Source organism: Seriola lalandi, unplaced genomic scaffold (assembly GCF_002814215.2).
Source record: "Seriola lalandi dorsalis isolate HSWRI2012SDOR001 ecotype SW California unplaced genomic scaffold, Sedor1 jcf7180002054850, whole genome shotgun sequence".
Classification (NCBI taxonomy): Eukaryota; Metazoa; Chordata; class Actinopteri; order Carangiformes; family Carangidae; genus Seriola; species Seriola lalandi.
In genome coordinates, this window is record NW_019525403.1 from 1,433,740 (window position 1) to 1,455,877 (window position 22,138).

Genomic DNA, 22,138 nt, shown 5'->3' on the forward strand with positions numbered 1-22,138 from the left:
CCCAAAAAAAAAATAGAAAAACTACTTTCCTCTCAGGGGTTGTTTTTTGACAGATGATTCTCTCTGTTTTCCCAGAAAAATAAAACAAAATAAAATAAAATAAATAAATAATTAATAATTCTCTTGCCTCTCTGGGTTATTTATAGGCCTCAGACAGAAACTTAAATTTAAAAAAAAAATTGACACTACGAAAAATGACACTTTCAGGGCTCCCGTACATAAATGACATTAAATGAGATTAAACATGATTAAACATGTTTGATCTGTGGATCTGTAACGCAGTCAGACAAATCAAGGAGTAACTACAAAATAAAAGTGAGACACAGAACAAGTGATTTCATACAGGCATTAAAACATAGTTATTTCAGATGCAGATAGTGTCAGTGGGTTTAATTCAAATATGAGCATGTAGTGATGAGGACAGAGTCGCTCTTCACTGTAACTTGTTGATAAAACCCTGTTGGTTCAGGATCCTGTTGCAGAGAGGAAACAACAAAAGAAGCAGCAGCTGCTCAGACCAAGAGTTCACATGAAACCAAACCTGCGCCGCGTAACCACGGAAACGTTCACCTTTTACCCTGCTCTACCTTGACAGCGGTTTCCACTGACAACCGCTGACCACTGCAATCAACGCTCAAATAAGACTAATATATTATTCACCATTAATCACTTTCTCACCACTAACTGATGAATTATTAACCTCCCTATACACACGCCTGTAGATACGTTTGATTTCACCTGTCCTATAGTTCCCTATAGAGTCATGAAACTGTGCATCCATGTAAATGAATGAATTCTGTTCTGAATAAATGAAAATAGAGTGGTGCAGCTCCAGAGAGTCGGCTGAGTGAAATTCTAGATGGATGCACGATATTAAAAATCCTTGTTTGCTCCAGTTAATGATCATTATTCTACAGTCAGAGCTCAGTGTCTGATAGAGGCGCCTGCCTTTGTCTGGAGAGGACACTACGTGGGCGGGAAAACAACAGTACACATGTCCAAGTCTTTGGTAATGGAAGTGTATGACATGAATTTGATGCCAGGTAGGACAGACTGTCTGTTGCTCTACTTCTATTTGATTGGCTGTTTGCCCAACCCTGTTGTTGTCATTGGCTGTGGCTTGTAGTTTCTCTTGCAGAAGAGAGGAGCAGCGGTCACCATGAATGAAGTGGATTATCTACAGCACAAGTCTGAAAGTCTCATTTTAGAAAAGGTTGAGATTCAACCACCAGCTGCAGGAATAAAAAATGGCCGACTGCGAGCTCGCCTGCGTGGTGCGTGGTGGAGAGTCGTGAAAATAAAGTGCAGATTAACCGATAATGAAAATAATCACTGCTGCACTAAACTGAGAATAATCAAATTGATGCTGAATAGCAATAAAAACAAGAACTAACTCTAGAAAAACTGTGAAATTATTAGCAAATTATAGATAAAGTGCTAATAAAATATAGATGGATTCGTTCGTCTTTTCTGCAAGTGACTAACACATGAGAGTGTGTGCTGACAGGAGCATATTCAAGCCTTAACTCAGTCTTTAAAGACAAGACAGGAAGGACCTCATAATCCAAAGGTCATGTTATCCCCAGTTATTAGAATGATCTATTTTTATCCTCTCATCCTTCATCTCTCTTATCTTTCTCTATGAGAGACCGCAGCGTCAGAAAAGTGGATGTTCAGCTCAGTCTTTTCAAACCAGACTGAGATGATAAATTATTTCGGTTTTGAAACAACCTCACCCCTCCCTCCCCTCTCTTTCTCTCTCCCTCTCCCTGTCTGTCTCTATCTTGCTCCACCACCTGGCCGACGAGCACTTTGGCCTTCTGCTGTGATGTCCTCCGTCTGCTGATTCAGGCTTCACACAGGGTTCAGTTTAAATATAGACCGGGTCAGGCGAGGCACACACACACACGCACACACACACACCGTCAGGGTTCAACTCTTAAGCCGTATGCTGTCTGGGAATGAGCATGATGTGTTCAAATGCAAATCAAGAGCTCCTGTTCATGTAGGAGAGCATGATGTGTCGTTTAAGCCGGAAAGGATTAAAAGCAGGAGGCACCAACAGGAAACAGGAAGGAGTTTGTGCTTCAAAATAAAGGACATGGGATCATGGAGCGCACATAGGCACAGTCATGTACCTTCAACTCAACTGGGGAAAAAAAAAATCGGAATTTTGTTTTCTGGAAAAAGACAAGTGTCACCTCTCTCCGAGACAAACACTGCATGCTCAGACTGCAACAGATGGAGGTCAAAGGTCAGCCTCTTGCTCAAGGACACGTTGCCAGTTGTTGTTTTTAGCTCCAATTTACATTAACAGTGGCTGCAGAAAGTATTCAGACACTTTCACTTCTTGTTTCACTTATTTACTATATTGTAGATTTAACTATAAGAGGATGAAGTTTTCAGTTTTTGATTTTGAATAAATTTGCAAAGGTTTATGGGTTAAAATAGCATTTTGATCTATTTAAAAGACGTGATCGTGCTGCAGGCTAAAAGACACTAGACTCTGTTCAGTCTCTGAAATAAAAGCTAACAAGACAGAGGAGGTTAGCTCCATGGTTCAACTCCCAAACCTGCAAATTAAAGCAAACCTCGCTGAAACTTGAAGGATATGGCGTTCTTAGCACACACAGGAAAGTCCTCTGTGACGCCATAGCAGCTTTATTACTCATTATTAATAGAGCAAAATAAAAAACAACTCCAGGTTTCTGTTCAGCTGTGTAGCCAGGCTGACAGTCATCGCTCTATTCAACCACGTGATCCTAAATTCATCACCTCCCGCGCTTTCATCCAATTTATCCTCAAACGCAGGGACCTCAGAAACAGCTGGAAATCTGTTTCTCTCCTCTCAACCTCCACCAACTCGAGGATTTCATTTAAACCACCAACCTGTATCTAAGACCCCATCCCAACTATTCCTCTGCTTACGGAAGTTATGATCTGTCTTTATTAACTGGCTGTGCACCACAGTCCTTTAAAGGAGCTGTAATTCAATCTCTACTCTTGATCCAGGTGTGTTAGCCAGCTACAGACTGATGTCATTCACTTTTCATCAAGAGGTAGTGATAATAATAACAATAAAAACTAAGAACATGGAAGGAAAAATATATATCTATAAATCTATATATATACAGGGTAAGCATTGGCATCATCTGGTTAGCCATTGAATATTGCATTCATGTAGGGGCCCCATATTTTCCCAAATACTTCCTGGGCCAACCACAGACCTCTATCTAACCTCCAGAGATCAGTTGTGTGACTTCCTACAGAACTGAAGTTTATCTGAGGATTCAGATGTGTCACAGATCGGGAGATCGGACAAAGGACTCGTCTCTGTACTTGTGTTTGTCGGATCTCGGCGCTGCATTTGACACCATTGACCATCACTTCCTGTTACAGAGACTGGAACATTTAATTGGCATTACAGGAACCGCACTAAGCGCTTTAAGTCCTATTCATCAGATCGATCTCAGTTTGAACACAATGAATCCTCACGCGAACGTGAGTTCAAAGTTCACGTCACACAGATTCGAATGAAGTAGTTTACTTGTTTTTTTTCTTTAAATGAGCTGCTCTGACCTTTTCTTTTTGAGTAGGACCTCCCCCTGCACATCCATCCCCAGCCCCCCAACGGCCGCCACATCTCTCTACTCTACCATAGTTACAGAGATTACATTTAAAAGCCAAGAAAAGCCAATGTGAGTATACGACTCAAACAACATGTCCTCAAGCAGGACGACTCAAAACAAATGTAACTAGTAATGGACCAAGAATAGATCCCTGTGGCATCTCATTAACACCATCATGTCTCTAATAACCAATTAAGTCATGCAATTAAACTAGACATATGACAGCTTTGAATAATGCTGTACTCTCTGTAAAACGCCAGACTGCCAACTGGATCTACAGCTGCACATTGTCTTCATCTCGTCCCCTGTTTCCTGCCTGGTTTTGATGCTTCCATGTTATTAACTAGCAAGATGTTTCTGATCTATAAATAGAAAAGCGTCTGCTCCATCAGAGACTAAAGTGTATATCGTGGTGATCTGCAGGAAGGCCCCGAAGCAGACGGACAGACGGAGCTGACAGCTGACTGGGCGGCTGTCAGCTAAATGAGATGGGAGAGGGAGGGAGGGGTGGAGAGATAGAGCAAGGTGGATGATGATAGTGACAGGTAGACAAGAAAGAGAGAGAGAGAGGAGGAGAATATAAGGCAGGTGGAGAAGGAAAGAAAGGAAAGAAAGAGCCTATCATTGAATATTTTGCAGATAAGCATCTTGTCTTTCTCCCTCTCCACCTTTCAACACCTCTTTTTCAGTTACTTGTCATCAGTCTCATTTGCCAAATATTCAAGGTACTTCAGATGTGGCAGAAAAACAAATATAAGTGCTAAAAAAGAAACATCTATCTCCTGATTTGTTGAGTTTAGTTCCTATAGTTTGAAAAGTCCCATCAGTGCTTGTCTGGCTGGAACAGGCTGATTCCAGCTTTTTACTTTGGATCAATCTCTCACTTTGTGGAGCAGGTTTCTGAGCAGAGTGTAACAGCAGGATTCATTTTGAAAAAATCCTCTCTGCTTCTGTGCGGGGTTGGACTCCCTGCTGAACTGACTCCACCTGACAAGCAGTTATTTTTCCTGAAACCATCTCAGCTTTAACAAACACCTCTGCTGCTCCGTCTCATCTCATGTTTCTAGTTTTTGGTCCAATAAACCTGCAGCAGTCAGGTCTGGATGAAACAGGTTGTGCTGTTAAATATTCATCACTTCATCAACAGGCCACTTTTTATTGGTTCTCACAGGGGATGTCTGAACATTCATAATGAAGTTTAATTTTCCGAGCTCACTGCGGTGTTGTTACTGTTACATTTTACGACTGAAGGCCTTGGTTTTAGATGGAAATCTACAAGCAGGGGATTGATTACCCCCCCCGCCCCCCCCGCCCCTGCATGGATCTATTATTAAATGACACTCTCCTCCACTGACAAGCACAAGGGACGGCTTTCTCATTTTGTCCTCTGCCTTTGTAACTCGAGCCGTGGTGTTAAAAGATCTGCCGAGGCGGTGTCAGATGCACCCCACCCCCCAACCCCCAGGCCTCCAGCTCAGCTCCTGATCAATGGCAGCTCACATTTCACGTGGGAACACCTGTCGGCTAGTGTGGCGGAGAGGGGGAGACGCGACGAGCCGTTCTTGCCCTGAAGACTATGAGAGTGCTCGCTCTGCTGCGACACTTTCATTTTTTATTGTCGCACACAGATGCACAACTGACGTCACACAGTTACAGATGAAATACAATTTCCACTTTTGCAAAGGGAAGAAATTCAATTTAAAGTCTGGAGACTAAAAACTGTGCAAGAAAATATCACTTTTAGTCATATTTATCCATCTTAGTTCAGCTTGTTGCCTTCCTAGCAACAATAACATACAATTTGATGTCTCCATTTCTCTGTCTACAACCCACAATATGAGGATATTGTGGTTCGGCTTGGTGGCAGAGCCAATGGGATCAATCCACAGGTCTGCTCTCTTCACCAAAAGCCGTGTCTCGACTTAAACTGATAAGCTGAACACATGTGTGACACACTGAGATTAGAGTTTTGTGGTGCTCCAGATAAAAAGAGGAGGCTGTGTCGGACAAGCAGAACTGAAGAAATGAATAAAGTCAGTGTAACAAGGTGAGGAAATCAGAACAAAGACCACACCTCGTTCTTCAGTCACTATCCTGTAGGTGTGTCTAAACTCTTTTCTTTTCCACTTGTATCACTTCTCACATCCCACCCACTGAATCCTTTTCTCTCGCTTCTTTGCTTCCTCCTCTCTCATTACAGAAACCACAGGGGGGTGGGGTGGGGTGGGGTGCAATGATCCCTGGAGTCTCACTCCCTGGGCTCCTCACCATGACGTCCTTCCAGTCATCGATCCCATCCTGCGCTATCATGTCTGCCTAATTTCAAGCATGGGTCTTTGTGAGTGAAGTAATTTAACGCTTTGAATTCGACTTGTATTCGTAAGATTTCACACAATAGTTAAATGGATTTGAGCAGATAAAAGCCACATTATGAAGAAGAAACAATGAAAGCCTTGTTTGCTAAATGAGGATTTTAAAGCCACTAAAGGAATGTTTTATTGAGTAAGAAGAATTATATAATATGGGCTGTTTCTTTTTCTGCTGAGGAGAAGATTTGGTCATTTAAGCCTGGGTGACACACTGGATCTCGTTCTTGCAGCCTGAAGACAATTCACTGCTCTGCAGGGGGGAAAGTGTCGCAGGACACACACACATTCACACACACACACACAGCCCAAAGTGATTCCTAACAGTTGAAGCAGCGCAACAGATGGAGCACTGACTTTTTTACAGCAGGACACAAGACGTGTGCCTGGATGTAAAATTTAGGTGAGGTACTGAGCTGCTCCTTTTAAAATACTGACTGAAATCAAATGAAGAAGAGGCGTTCAATGTCACAGTTCACCTGCCAGAGCCTCTGACGGCTCGTGAGATGAGGAAATTCCAGATGAGTGATCATCTGTCAAACAGCCGACAATTACAGGTGTTACGTTGAAGTTTGTTTCGCAGCTGATTTGTGTTTCGCCCTACGTTAACCTGACCCCAGATTCTGCAACACCCAACCACACAGGGAAATGGGACGAGACAGAAACGGATCTGTGTCAGTGAACGTCACGATGAGGAGCTCAAAACCAGTCAGAGCTCAAAATCTGTTCTTCTGTGGCTGCGTTCAGCCTGGAAACATCATATGACGTGTAAATTTCATGTATTCCATGTATCGGTCTAACACTTGCATGTGTTGTAAACTTTATACTATGTGGACAAACTGTTCCCAGGAGGGTCAAATTTCTACATCGTCATAGGGGATGAAAATGTTTTTAGCTTCAAGAAAATTGCTGGACTTCAATAAAGACCATTGAAATGTGTCCTTGTTTCACTTTCTAGCTAATGTTAAAAAAAATGGAGCTCAATGGAGTTAAGGATGAAGCCCAGTTTAGAGATATAAAAAGCCCCGGCGCTCTTTGTGCATGCAGCAAGTCAAGGAGCCTCAGCAGGAGTTCAGGGTAGCCTCCAGAATAAAAGCCTTTTATGAAACATAAAAGCATGGCGGAGATCAGTCAGATTATGGTGGAGGTCACATGACTTTACAGCAAAACAGGAGAAGGTAGTTTCAGGTGCGTTGCTTTGAATAAAAGTGTGAGGTAAAAAATAAATAAAAGCATGGACAGCAAAATGAGTGACTCTCCTTTACCTTAACAGCTGCTGTCAAAGTCCCATTTAGCAAGGCACTTTACCCCCAGCTGCTCCGGCGGCCGCCAGCTGAAACCTGCGGCCGCCCCCGAACACGTCGCTGTGACAAAAGTGCGTGCACGCTTCATCAACTCTGCCTGGATAAACACCACTTGGAAAATGTACTTTGCTAAAGTACTTTTTGAATAATGGCGTCTAGCGAGGGAAACGTCTCGGGACTATTTTGGCTCCCCCAGGGTGTCGGCGCTGTCGGAGTAGAAAAACACATCGAGGCCTGCATGCGTCCGCATGACAGAGCTGTTTTTACTCAAACTGCAGTGAAAACAACTGCCCCCCCACCCCCACGCCCTTTATTTTTCATGTGATGGCTGTTCCTGCTGTGAGCCACCTCAGGCTACAAGACAAGTTGCTTAGCATTCATGTGACTGAGCGTGAGGAAAAATCCTCCCACTTCACACTCAGGTTTTGTCACCTTGGGGGCTGACAACCTTTTTGGGAAACCCACGGGATTCCTGTGGGATTCCCATGGGATCACATGACTTGGACGGTACAGGAAAAGAAGATATGCAGTTCTAATAGGAATAAATGCTATTTTGAACTTAACACTAGTCGTTCAGTTGTCTTTTTATTCACTGGTGGCAGGTTACTGGTTGCTTGCAGGCAGCCACCTGCAGGGTCGGGATGGGAGTGAAAATCCACCCTTTATGTGACACTGTCTGACTGCAGCACACACTCAAGTGGAAAGAAATCATGCAGCTGATGCTCTAATCAATCAGACAGCGAGCGACTCTAACTGTTTAGGAAATTAGATTTTTGTTATTTTCAGCTTCAACAAAGCTTAACTAATGATGCAGCAACCAGCTGAGAGACAGTGATGGAAGTCGCCTCTTGCTCATAATGTTCATCATTTAAGCTGCTGCAGCAGTGTTATGGTAATGCAGGACATTTTGCTTTGAATGTTATTTCAGCAATAGCCTGTAACAGTTGGAGGATACAGGAGGATGGCACCATTATTTCTCTGCTCAAGGAAAATTCAGTGATTGTGAACTCACTACTCTTTCCCAAAAGATTATGCAGTTGTCATTTATCAAACATAAATGCAAATTATTCTCTTCTAGCAGCTTCTCAAATGTGAGAATTTGCTGGTTTGGATGTTTTTTTATATTATTATAAATGGTTTATTTTCAGGTTAAGGACTGATGGAGTAATTTAAAGATGTCATCTTGAGCTTTGAGTGCTCTTTCCCTCTTTCTTCCAGCATTTCATAGCCAAAAGTCTAAATGTCAAAACTCCATTAAAGTATACAGGAGGTACTATATAGAGATTTAGGTAAATGTCACTCTACAAGATCAAACTTTAAGGTTCCTGTCGAGTCTATTGGGATGTTTGTGACTTAAAAAAATGGAAAAGTAAACATATATAACAACTCTCACACATCACAGCCGTGTTATTCACACGCTCTGTTTGTCTTACCATCATGAGTTCCCTCTGGAAGGACTTCCTCTCCTTGTTCTCCATATTGGTACACTCCTCTTTGAGTTTCTCCAGAACCGACGCCACCTTCTCCGGCTCGTTGTCCAGCTCGGTCCGGCAAAAGTAATTCAACGGCAAATTCCCATACCCCAGGGCATCTGCAAACGCCCTCCAGTTTCCCACATTCTCCATTAAAACCGTCCTCACGGTTGCGTAGATGTACGTAAGGAATTTGCAAGGCTTCAGGATCTGCTCCAGCAGCATGGTGGTCGTTAGGTCCGGCCCACACCAATAAATGGGCTTGACCTTACCCAGAACCAAAACGTTCTTCGCATGGACAAGCCCCATCTTCCCCTGATAGTATCCAATGTACCACTCTTTGGTCCGCAGCTGCCCTCGCAGTTTGATTTTCTCCTCGCTTAGCAAAGCAATAACATCACCCTTCTTGTACTCCAACAAATAGGTGCTCTTGTGCTGCCTGATCACCGTTTTGATCAATTTGCCAAATTTCAGGTTGGTAATGCACCGGTCCTGAAACTTTGGGTATTTGGAGGTGACAGCCAGCGGTGAGAGGACAATCTTATCCACCTCTTTCTTCTTCAAGAACCTCCTCTGACCTGTTATCCTTGCTCCGGTCTTTGGCGGCGGCTGTGGAGTTTGGACACAGAACTGGGTGAGGATACAGTCGAGGGCGTCCTTGACTTGGACCCTGAGAGTGAAGTCTGAGATGCTGTTGGGGTTGTGTGATGTTATCATGTACAGGAGCCTGCTGACCTTCCCCAGTTTGACCTGAAATCCCCTAATCATCCCGGTGCCCTCGCTTGCCTTCACCTGGTAGTTGGACATGTTAGAGTACAATCCCACACGAAGGTCCTGAGGGTGTCCCAGTATGAACTGGTGCTTCCCCCACAGCTGTAGGGCCACCGGTGGAGTCGACGTAGCCTGCCGACCCACTTCGCTTACCAACAAGGTCTTGGGGGCGCAGTCGTGCCCAAACATGGCCACAACTGTCTTGAAGGAAGGGTGGATGTGCTTGGGTCCATAGACACCCAAAGTCACGTTCCTATGCACATGGTCCCAAACAGTCGTATTGTGGCTGATGCACTGAGACTGAACCACAACGGCCAGATACATGCAGGGCTCTAGACTGTCCAACTGCACCTGGACTGTATCTTTATAAATGTAAGCATTAGGGATCGGTATGTAAGGCCCCTCTTTGCAATCGCTGCGAACACAAAGCACTTCAGCAGTGTGACAGGTCTCTTTCTTCATAGTTACTGATACCTTCATCTCCAGCGTGATGAAGGACTTGGTTTCCATGTTGTTGAGCTTTATCTCCACCACGGGGCTCACGGTGGAGCAGTGGTCTGTGTTGAGCTCCAGTGGGGGGTCCAGTAAGGCTTTCAAGGAGATCTGCTGGTAGTCTCCATGGCTGACGTGGCCCTCGGGGATGTGTACGCTGATATGGGTGTCTGGAAGCTGAACTACCCCTCCATTACTGTCCAACCTGCACACTATGTTGGTCTCCACCGGCTGTGTCTGGCCCCACCCAGGACTCTGGCCCAAGGAGTCGAGGTCATGGCAAGACCTGGCTAGCTTTCTGTGGTTCAACCAAGCAGTCCTAAAGTCCTCCCTGCTCTGAAACTGCTCCGGTGAGGGAGCCTTAAGGCCTGTGAAGAATCCCGAAGAAGGTAAGGTTGGATTAGATTGCGCCTGCAGAACAGACAGCTCTGACAGACTATGGGAACGTTTACTCCTGAAAAATGGATTATCCCTGTGGAGGTTAGGGACAACCTCTTGGTTTGGGCAGGTGGGGGTGGTATTGTTAATATGGTAGCTGCTGAACCCATTGGTCATGATAGTGCTAGTGTTAAAGTTGGAGCAGGATGATGGAGATGCAAGAGCGTCAAACAGAATAAGGTCAGCTGAGTTCCTTACACCTATGTCCTTGCAGTTTTGATCTAATGGACAGATAAAGGGGTTCACAGAGAAGGGGCTGTTGTTATACATTGGGGAGGGCTTCAGGGTCATCCCTGTCCACTCCCCCAAACCTCCAAACTCCTTTGACCCTTCCTCGTATCCCTCCCCGAGACTGTCGATCATCCCACTGTCGCTAAGCGATGAGTTCCTGAAGTTGACCGGCTGGACGTAGGCGGCTGGGATGTAGCCCATTTCCGTGTTGTTGTGGGCGTACCACCACTCTCCACCTGATGTGTCCAGCACATAAAGGCGATCACCTTTGGAGAATTTCAGCGTGGTGAAGCTGCTTGGGCAATAATCCTTTATGGCGACAACTTCCTGTGCAGCTCCGTAGGAGGAGGAAGTGTCCAGCCTTAAGGCACTGGGAGAAGGCACTGGAAAGGAAACAGATATTAGACCAAGTGTTTTGTAACTGGTTTGGACCTATTCTAGACTATTACTAAAAATACTGCAGTTACCTCATATTCTTACACAGATATAATGGGCCACTTCAACTAATGACCAGACATAAAGTTTGCTGATCAAATGGTTCAGTGGTTTTTGAGGGAATCTGAATCCTTGATTGCGTAACCAAAACCTTATTTCTGATCATCTGGACGCACCTACAACATTTTCAGATCACGACTTAAATGTAGGAGCAGATCAGCTGCATAATTTACTGCATGATTTACTATTTTTAGTTCACCTCATTAGCGTATATAGAGCATGTAAACAGAGCTGTAATGGAGTGCAACCAGTGAAATGGAGGAGCAAAAAAATGTATGTTTCCAACATATGACTGAATAACTTATTTGCAAAATATGAAAAGCAAAAAATTTAAACAAACAAGTATAAAGTGATGAACAAATAAACAAATTTAAATGACTCAAATCTGAAATAATTAAGGCTTGAACAACTTAAAATGTGGCAACATCTGACTGAAACACTGACCTTTGACATCGCTGAGACTGGCCCCGGTGACCCCTTCACTGAGGTCGATGAGTGTCCCCTCAGACTTACAGCGAGGGAGGATGTGGTTGTTGTTTGTCACTCTGATGATTCGATGGGCAGCCATCGTAAACGTTTGCTCACTGGCAGCTTTTCATCTGGATGGGAAATAAACACATAAAGCATTTAACATGGGTGCGACCAGCCAATTTAAAACACATCTGCATTCAGGCGTATAGCCGACACTTGAATATGAAGCAAATTCCTGAAGCAACGCTGGAGCGGGAAGCTTAATTTTCTAGATCAGTAGCACAGTTAACGGCAACAAAGGTCAGAGCACAGCAGCAGAAAATAAGGTTGACAAATATCACTGCTTTTTTGAAGTAACTGAGTATGAAGGATGTGCTGTGGGAAGAAATGAGCTCCCAGCTGAGCAGGAAGAAGGTTTTTTTCCAAATTGATGTAAAGAACATAAGATGGGAACTCAGAACAAGAGAGATATGAGCTAGGGGAAGAGAAATCGAAAAGCAATAATGAAACCAAAAGAGATTCAAGTTTTGAGCGAAAGTGTCAATAAAGAAGCGAGCACACTTTTCAAACACTGACATTTTGGCCATGCTTTTTTGCAGCAAATAATAGAATGTGGGTGGGAAAATGTGTGCATGCTATACTAATGCTGACCAGTGTGACTATATTCAGAAACTAAGCCTCTTATCTGACCTTAAACGGTTTTGCCAAAAACATATCTGTTATATTCTCCCATCCAAAATTGAATAAGTAGAACAAACTGCCTTGAAAAATACATTTGCAAATACACTATGTGGCCAAAAGTATGTGAACACTCACTCTTCCACTCTTCTGGTTTCAGTCTTTCCACCAGTTGCTACAGAGATTTAGTCCAGCACTGATGTTGGGTGGAAGGGCCTGGCTTCCAACTGGCATTAAAGCTGCATCATAACAACATTTGCAATGGCAAAACTGTGCTATAAAATCCATTAATTTCAATGAAAGTCCATCAGTCAGTAGATTCGCTTAATTTAACAGTCTTTAACATACAGTATGTCTTTAAAATAAACCGCGTGAGCTTCCTGTCCAGTTAGCTAACAAGCTAATTAGCCAGCTCAGCTTTATTCACTCTCTAATAACTCTTCAATGAATGTCATGATATGCAGTCCTGAATATAAAACACCAGGGGCAACTAAACTGAGCTGTTGTGGCTGACTTAGCGCTACCATTTCTCAGCTAGCGACTTACTGCAGCTATCTTAGTAGCTACAGTAGTGTAGCAACTAGCCCTGTGAGTAGTGCATATGTGACCAAGCTGCTAGATGCAAATATCTTTCAAAAAACGTGCAGGTTCATTTTGCTGCACCAAAGTGGGATAACTATTTCTTTATGGAGCTTGCTTTGTGAAAACAGTCTTCCCAAACTGTTGGCAGTGCACTATTATCTAAAATATAATTGCATGCTGTAGAAATACTTTATATTTAGAGGAGTCCTGCATATCAGCGTCTCTCCCTCCTCTGGCTGCACTGCTCTGCGTTTTGAGTATTTACGTCTCTGATTTTATCGACCAAGTTACCAATTTCCTTGTCAGAGTTGAGCTGTGATTCAATTTGTGTATGAAAACACAAAGTCAGCAGAGGACTGTAATCTGATTAGAGAGGCAGCGAGAAATTGTTTTGCAGCAAAACGTTCCCTTCAGTCACAAGACGCTTTATTATTCCTACAGGATGTGGCGAGTGGCGGCGGCGGTGGGAACATTTGCATCCGCACACTAATGATGCCATTTTAATCTGATTAAAGCAGCACAGACTGTAGAGGCTGCCGTGTAAATGCCTTTCACTGATTATCTTCATTAGAGCTTTAATGTTTGGAGCTGAGTTTCTGCTCAGCGTTTTCACGTTAAACATAAAGTATTTTCATTCATATGCACTTTGTGCCAGCTTCTTCTGTTTTCAGTCAAAACTGAAGAAAATCACACAGCAAATTAGCTTTTATTAACCAGATTTGATATCAATTATTCAGAGTCCCCCAGGACTGAATACAGATGTTTTTGTCTCCTCATACAGCTGATATGTCTCGGAACAGCTGGTCAGAACTTCCTGTCTCTACACGCATCAATGCAAAACAACCAAAATGAACTACAATATGAAAAATAATTTGAGATCTCATTATGTTACTTCTTATCGAACAAAAAAATAACCTGACTGTCATTAAAATCTGCTATTATACACACCACTATAGCTCATGACCATTCTCCTAACCCAAAGCCAAAGAAAGCTACTGTTAATTCAAAGCAACTAACTCAGGTTTTCGAGGGTTAAAGATCAATTTTCAGCAGAATGTTTTAAACTGTGCTCTGCAGAATATTCTCATTTATTAGCTCTATTCAAAGCAAGCTTATGAGTGTCCCCCAAGGACATTTCTATCTAATGAGATAAAAAAAAATCCATTCCTTCTTCTTCCTTCGGTCTTTTAACAGCAGCAAAATTATCAAGTAGACAGCGCATCACCACCATAAAATTAAAATGAAGTGAAACTAGATACCACAGGAGGCAAAGAAGACATCAGGCTGTGTACACATTGTAAAAATCTGTGTTTACGTATAGCAGTAATCCGATTTCTCCGCTTTTTAGTCAGCTTTGCATTAAATCATGTTAAATATGACTGCGGATATGAAATGCAGATATTCTCATATGACTGTAAGAAATCACCTTTCCCCAGGAGGAGTCTGATTAACTCCAATCCCTTTTTTACTAACGTGACACTGAAAAAATCGGGTTACTGTACAAATTCCAGTGCACTGAATGATTTATCACCATACTATCACGACACTCTGTATCTGTATCTACTTTTATCTCATGCTTTAAAACTCATACTTTTTCAAAAACAATGAAAACTTTTACTGCTACTCCAGTTGAGTCCCAACACTTTTTCAACTCTCCAATGAGCCACTACAGTCTTTATTCAAACCTCTGCAGCTGAGCACTGAGCAGATACTGTACGTTCACACTTTAGTCTCTCGTGCTTCGAAATGAAAAATACTGGAAATTGGAACTGTTTCAGAGCAGCTCCTCGTGGGAAGCTGAGTGAAACTGTAGCCGAGGAACGAAGGGAAAGTTAGGCTTGTTTAATGGCTGCATCTGTTCACATGGGAGCTGATGCTGAAAGCCAGGCAAACTCCTCTCCGAGCGTGTGGCTCGTCGATAAAAACCCCGTCCTCCCGCTCCAAAGTGAGCACTCAGCGGGCAGCGATCAATAACGCGCCGGCTGACAAAGACACTGTCACCTACTTTGATACAACACTGAGGTGATCCCCGGTAAATGCAGCAGGATGTGAGAACGACTCTGAGTGAGAGGAATTGGAAGCAGCTGTTCCCTGCGATGGGAAACGCAGCAGGAGGCTCAGTTCAGAACAAACTGGATTCCTCCGAACGACCCCTGCAGATCCACTGCAAGACGAAACCCTTTGTTACAACACAAAAACATCCAGGACCTGAGGGAAGAAAATGACACGAGCCAGAATGAAAACACAAAGTTAAACAGTTCTTTGAACACTCTGCATGTGGCCTTGTCTGCAAAAAATGAGACTTTCACAGGCAGGATTCCGCACATTCTATAGATGCCGGATAATACCACAAAGAATATACAGCATTTGGGGAAATTAACTTTTGTTGTACTTCACATCAGCAGAGAAATTTCAATTAAAGAGGGAGAGGAAACTCTGAAAAAAGGAGCTTCCAGGGGATCAGCAGCAAACTGCTGGAGGGCTTGTGGGTTAGCCATCCTCAAAACTGGAGACAGGGATATTTTTTTACGCCACTGGTGCATTCGTATCTGAGTCTGTGAAATTATTAACTCATTTCAGTCAGGCTGACAGAGTGATGAAGCGGCGAGGACGCCGGGGAGTCGAAAGTTTAATTAGCCGCGAGTCAGCCGGCCCTAATCCCCCGGATGAATGTTGCTATAATAACCGTTCGCAGCAGCCGTACGCAGAGTTTATCGCCTCGCCATCGCAGCTGTTTAAAATGAGACGATAACAGGATGGAGCACCAGACACAGCAGCACAGACCTGTTAATGTGTGGCTGGAAACCAACATTTATCATGTCAAACATTGTACTTAATGTAATATTTATATTTAAGTCTCCTTAGATTTTCATCTAACTAGAGTCCCAGCCTCACGCTCGTATCCCTCCGCCAACCAGCAAAGTTGCAGCAAATATCGACACAATCTCCTTCATGAGTTACAGCATGAGTGTTTTTGCAGAACATTATGATGTCACAGTGAAGCTGACCTTTGACCTTTTGGAAATAAAACATCTTCACTTCATTTTATCCTTATAGACATTGAGTTAAACTGTGTCTACTGTGTATAATTGGTGGATGAATTTGTGAGTTATGGCCAAGATGTGTTTTGTTGAAGTCACAGTGACATTGACCTTTGACCTTTTTCTACCAAATTCGAATCAGTTCATCCTTGAGTCCGAGTGAATGTTTGTGCCAAATTTGAAAAAAATTCCCTCAAGGCGTTACTGAGATATTGTGTTCACAAGAATGAGACGGAAAGACAAGCAGAAAACATAATGGCCAACGCGGAGGTGTTCCTTTTCACTCTGGTTTTGGCTGCAGATGATAAAACCTCCAAAATCTGATTCCTCTATTTACTGTATAATGTGAGTTTCTGCTTATTGATTATCTTGGTCTACACGGACTTTTTCTTTCTCTTTCTCGTTTTAAAACGAGATTGTTCAACTTGTTTCACTGCAGCTTCTCAGATTCCTTCTCTACATTTCCTGCTTGTGTCTTTGAACCAAAGTAAAAACCATCAAAACTGCTTGGCTCCGTTAAAGGTCAGCTCTCTCATCTATACTGCAGGAAACTGAGCGCAGCCACTTTGGGTTTAATTCCGCCCTGACCTCAGGAACAGAAACACATTCTGGTGGAATCAGGTGCAAAAATGGCTGCTCTGCTGTGGCCTGCGGCGATGCAGCTCTGTTCCCAGCATGCACCAGGGCATGTGTTCACACCTGGAGTGGCAGCAGAAATGAACAGGAGCTGAGGGAAAAAAAATGTCCTTGGAAGTTTGTCTGTGCAGAGAAAGTGCTCGGCCATTATTACTAGTTTCACCTTTTATGTCTGTTGAGTCCTTTTAATATTGCATGAGTTTAACTACTGTCCCCTGTGGGCCACCGTAGGTGAGGAGAAACATGTGGATGTTTTATGATAAAGCAAATCTCAGTGTTTGCTTGTTAAGGTGGACTAATTGGAAAACCCTTCAGGAAACTGATTCTATCAATGATTTACTACTGTGCTTTACACAGATAGAAAAATCATGGCCATAGACCTCTACTGAATCTATCGCCACTGCAAAATATGAGGGGACGCATCCAGCTGTTATTTGACTGCTTGGGGGTGAGACCACAGCAGAGTGTGATGGTGAAGCTCCTCTTTGCTCCTCTCTTCACGAATCATCAGATCATTAATGCAGCTTTGAGGCAGGAGATATGTAATAAATCAAAGATCAGCTGTCACTTTTCCTTCTCTGAAATGTACGATACGATGTCATTAACCTGCATTTATTTAGGGCTCAAAGTGGTGTAGACTGCCTGCGACATATATGGAAATAATTGATCCGAATCAGAACCAATGAGTCATATTCCTGCGGGTGTCCAGGTGATTCCTACATGTTTTCACCTCACAGACCTGCTGATAATCTGACCTGCAGAACTAAAAAAAAAAAAAACCTTCCACTTGGCATGTGGTCAAGTACATTACTCAGCGGCGCCGCTCTGCCCCGACCGCCACCGTTCATCACCGGAAGAAATCATCTGAAAATATCACAATCGCTGCTCTCTACAGTTAGGATGAATTTCCAGGTAAATGAGGCTGCTAAGTGCAGAGCGTTAGTGCCACTTCTTCAGCCGCCGACAATTTAAGAAGAGAGGTTCGCAAAATGGAACACGTCAGCAGGTCAGCGTCAGGGCAGCAGGTAGTTTCATTTTTTAACGTTAAGTGTTTTTCAAATGCAATAATTTACCTCCCATGTCTCTTGTTGTAGGAGGAAAAACAGCCAAGAAACAAATCATAAAGCATTAACAGACGGATGATCAAACGCCTTCTTGTAAATGGACTGTCAATGTGCTACAGCTGATTAATGCAAGGAAAATGTAAAAGCAGCTAATTGTTTCATTAACCAGCATTTATAATGCATGTAAAAGGTTTAGCATCACGGTTATGTGCTATAATGTGATGTAGTACATTTCAGCCATTTATGTTTTAATTTGAAAGGTTATTAGATAATGATGATGTATTTTATTATCAGTTGACCTCGTTTTGTGCTTGACTTTCTCCTCAACCGAAACTGAGCTGTGACACAGTCGCAGGGTGTTTAACTGAGCTGTAACGCACAGTCGCAGGATGTTCCAACTGAGCTAACGTAAATTCGCAGGATGTTTAAACTGAGCTGTACCGCACTGTCGCAGGGTGTTCCAACTGAGCTAACGCACAGTGTGTGGGTGTTTAAACTGAGCTGTAACGCACAAACGCAGGGTGTTTAAACTGAGCTAACGCACAGTCACAGGGTGTTTAAACTGAGTTGTAACGCACAGTCGCAGGGTGTTTAACTGAGCTAACGCACAGTCACAGGGTGTTTAAACTGAGCTAACGCACAGTCGCAGAGTGTTTAAACTGAGCTGTAACGCACAGTCGCAGGGTGTTAAAGGGACGATAATTCATGTTGGTTTAGCCGACAGCGTGTCATGTGGCAGTGCAGCTGAGAACACGACTGTTTCCATTCATTCAAGGACAAAATACACACAGTATCTGGTGGAAAGCATCATTCTGATGGAAAATAAACCCAGAAGAGGTCCTTGTCCTGGAGTCCTTGAACGCACTAATAGAGGCAGCTATAAAAACGCTCACTCTGGAAACACTGCAGCAAGTGGTGTTTTACACCTTCACCAGCATCCACACATACAGCTACAGACACGAAAACATCTCCTCATTACGCTCTTTAGGTTTCCTTATAAATATATTACTGTTGCACATTACAGGTGTAATTAGCTGGGACACTGCCGGGTATTCAGAGCCTTCACTTTCAGCTCTCAGCAGCAGGACGTGCTCTGTTTGATCTGTCACTATTAGCCGACTGAAATAAAATGAATCTGCAACTATGTTGGGAATCCATTAATAATATGACATTCTTTAAGCAAAGACTCTCAAATGTACTCCTTCTCTTGATCTTACATTATAGTAATACATACTATTAGTATGGATCAAACGATTGACATGTGGATAATAAAAGAGAAAGGCAATAAGCACTCATGTGTCACATGTTTATCAGAAGCTGCAGCCTCAGAAACATGCTATAAAGGTATTATTTGAACCAGCTCTGACTGAAACTGATCAGCATATAATCAATACACTGTATTTGTTAATGAGTTTGATCTGTTGCTGAGAGCAGAAAATAAACGCCAGCTCTGTGTGCCAACAAGACACTGAGGAGGAGAGTTTGTACAAGTGTGTAAAGGACAACGTGCTGATTCAAATACTATACATTGTGTGTGTGTGTGTGTGTGTGAAGGTGGGGGTGTTTAGTGTCACTTTCACATGGGTTTGTGTTCATGCTTGTTGACAGAGAGGAGGAGGAAGAGGAGGAGGAGACTGGGATAAAAAACAAAAAAGATGAGGACGGGAGGAAGATGAGGATATGATGATGAAGAGGAAATTAGCAGGAGAAGAAGAGGAGGATGAGGAGGCAGCAACAGGGAGAGGAGGAAGAGGAGGAGTAAAGATGAAGAGGAGTAAAATAATTGCTTAAGGTGTTTGAAAGATGATGAAAAGATAAAGGTGAAGATGAAGGAAAGGAAAGGAAAGGACAAGAGGAGGAGGAAGAGGAGGCAGAGAGAAGAAAAAAGTAAAGATGCAGGAGAGTCAGGAAAGGAGGAAAGAAGAAGAAACAAAAAGAAATAGAAAGTATGACAGGAAAAACCCACATTCCTCTTAGACCGTGTGTGTGTGTTTCTGAGGCTGAGTGAGAGAGAGCGAGAGCGAGCGAGAAAGAGAGAGAGAAAGGGAGAGAGACAGAGAGGATTTGCAGCTTATCAGATGACCTTATTGGCAGGGCTAAGGAGGTGCTGGAGACACAGGCGTGCACGCGCTTCCCTGCATGCGCACACATGACAATAGGTGCTGATATTGTCAACTGATCATTTCCAGTCACTTCTTTTGCCTCCTGCTGCTGCTGAGCTTTTCTCTGCAGCCGCCTGTGTGTTTATGTAATTTATGAATATTCATGTAGCCAGACGGATAAAAGAAAAGAATGAAAGAGAGACAGAACAGAAACCTGGTATTGAATTTAAACCTATAATAAATACTGAAGCGATACTACAGGAATACTAGTATATTATTGCCCAAATAAAGCACAACAAACCCCTATAAAGAACCATAAGGCTGACTATTAAGGACCATAACTCATAACAAGCAATAAAAACATTCAAAATTAAAACACAATCAATCTTACACCACTGCAGGAAGCATTAAATATTCATAATGTGCAACAAATGGAACTATAAACTTACTGTCAAGCAGCAAATAACACATGATAACACACTAAGAACATACAGAGCTGTGGAGAGAGATAACTGTGAACATCCCACTACAGAGATTTATCATGCGAGTAAAGCCGAATTTCTCTCTACACATTGTTCTGCTAAATTAACAATGAAGCAGTGGGAACAGTTAGTTTAAAGGATAATTAGCAGTAATAAAGTCTACATTTGATTTTAATGTGAACTGACCTCTTGCTGGCCGGAAGCCCGAGCGCTCAGAGAAGGTGCCAAGTGAGAAGAGGGTGAACCAGAGCTGATGGAGAACTTCTTTCTCCTTCTCTCGTATTTTCTCGCGTCATTTGTCTTCAGGATAAATGATAATTAAAATAAAATAACAACGAGCAGAAAGATAAAAAAGTCAAAATAAGTCAAAATAAAAGCTCAGTTCCGGTCCCAGAAGTTTTCAGCGGTGACAGGTGAACCAACACGTCGGAGCCGCGTCCGTCTCCGCTCCGGTCTGCCGGAGGACTGGAAGGGAGCAGCTGTGTTGGATGAGAGTGGGTGACGTCACGGAGAGGGCGGGACCACACATGAACACACACGCCGTCCCCAACTGCAGTTGGCCTTGAAGGCTACTCAATGGCTTAATTAATTGATCAGTTCTTAATCATGTGATTAGATTATTGCAACCAAATAATGTATTACTCGTTACTCTCACGTGTTTTGTTATGAAGGGATACAACATGATCATTTATTTATTTATACTTATTAAATTATGTTCTTATGTTATGGCACTTTGAGATAAGTACAATTTTATACTCATAGCCTTACATATTTTTATTTCTTTATTTATATATTATCACATAGGTACATAGGTAAGTACATATTTTCATATTTTATGATTATATTTTATCTCTAACCGAATTTCCCCCTGGGATCAATAAAGCATTCCTATTCTAATTCTGATCATATATACCATTTCAGCAAAACAGGAAGATCTTCTGTTGAAGCAAATCATCATCATCATCATCATCATCATCATCATCATCATCATCATCATCCCTCGGTCTCAGAAAATTAGGTTAAATGGGTTTCACATTATTCAATGTGCAATAAAGACATTTCATCAGCCTCTTCCTGTGCAGCCTCGCTTCTTATCATTAGTCATACTTGTTGCAATTTGTTACCACAGGAAATATTTCTTATATTTTGTCTGGTGTGGATAGTATTTGCAAGATAAAAAAAAAAAAAAAGTAGAATAAAGCTCTGAATGAGCAGAACTAATCCCAGTAAATCTGCATCCAGGGGCCTCGTGAGGCCGGAACAGCAGAAACATTCTTCTTCTCTCGCTTTATCTGGACTACATGGTCTACGAGATGATGATTCAGGCGCCACAGGTTGTTGTTGCCTTCCTCCGATCCTGGTTTCACACTCTCTCTCTCTCTCTCTCTCTCTCTCTCTCTGGGTCAAGTTACAGCACAGATTTAAGGCGATATGATAATATACTAATTGGACACTGTCTGACGTCTTCCCACCTGCTCCATGACTTTCACATTTCTTCTTCTATTTGTCAATATTCTATCATTTTTAATTAGGCGGCCTGCACTGACTGCATCATTAAATTCAGCTCTATCAGATTTACTTCTCTACATTACATCTCCATTACAGAAATAACTTACAACTGCAATGAAATGATTTTATCATTCTATTGTCAATAACTTCAATAAGATCGGACTTTACTTCCACAAACAGAATAAAAACAGACACAATAAACACAACAAACTTGTCTTTGGAGTCAGTACTGATCAACACTGTGTGGATTGTTCTCTGTAAATCTGTGTTGAACAGCCTCTATAAATTAAGTTGATTGGAGCTGAAGGGTAAATGGCTCGTGCAGCAGGACGCTCCTCCGCTAATGAGGCGCGGTTCATTGAGGGTTTGGTGATT

At 42.7% G+C, this 22,138-nt stretch overlaps 1 protein-coding gene across 1 annotated transcript in view; it reads right to left on the bottom strand.

Annotated features, from left to right (window-relative positions):
- LOC111670276 (SH3 domain-binding protein 4-A-like) overlaps positions 1-20,680 on the bottom strand; it is a 26,736-nt gene extending 6,056 nt beyond the window's left edge. Inside the window, exons 1-3 of the mRNA XM_023426923.2 lie at positions 20,441-20,680; positions 11,643-11,797; positions 8,733-11,086 (exon numbers count right to left, since the gene is read on the bottom strand). Of these exons, the coding sequence (XP_023282691.1) occupies positions 8,733-11,086; positions 11,643-11,766 (2,478 nt within the window). The 5' untranslated portion in view covers positions 11,767-11,797; positions 20,441-20,680. The remainder of the gene's footprint in view (positions 1-8,732; positions 11,087-11,642; positions 11,798-20,440) is intronic.
- Between the last annotated feature and the right edge of the window lie 1,458 nt (positions 20,681-22,138).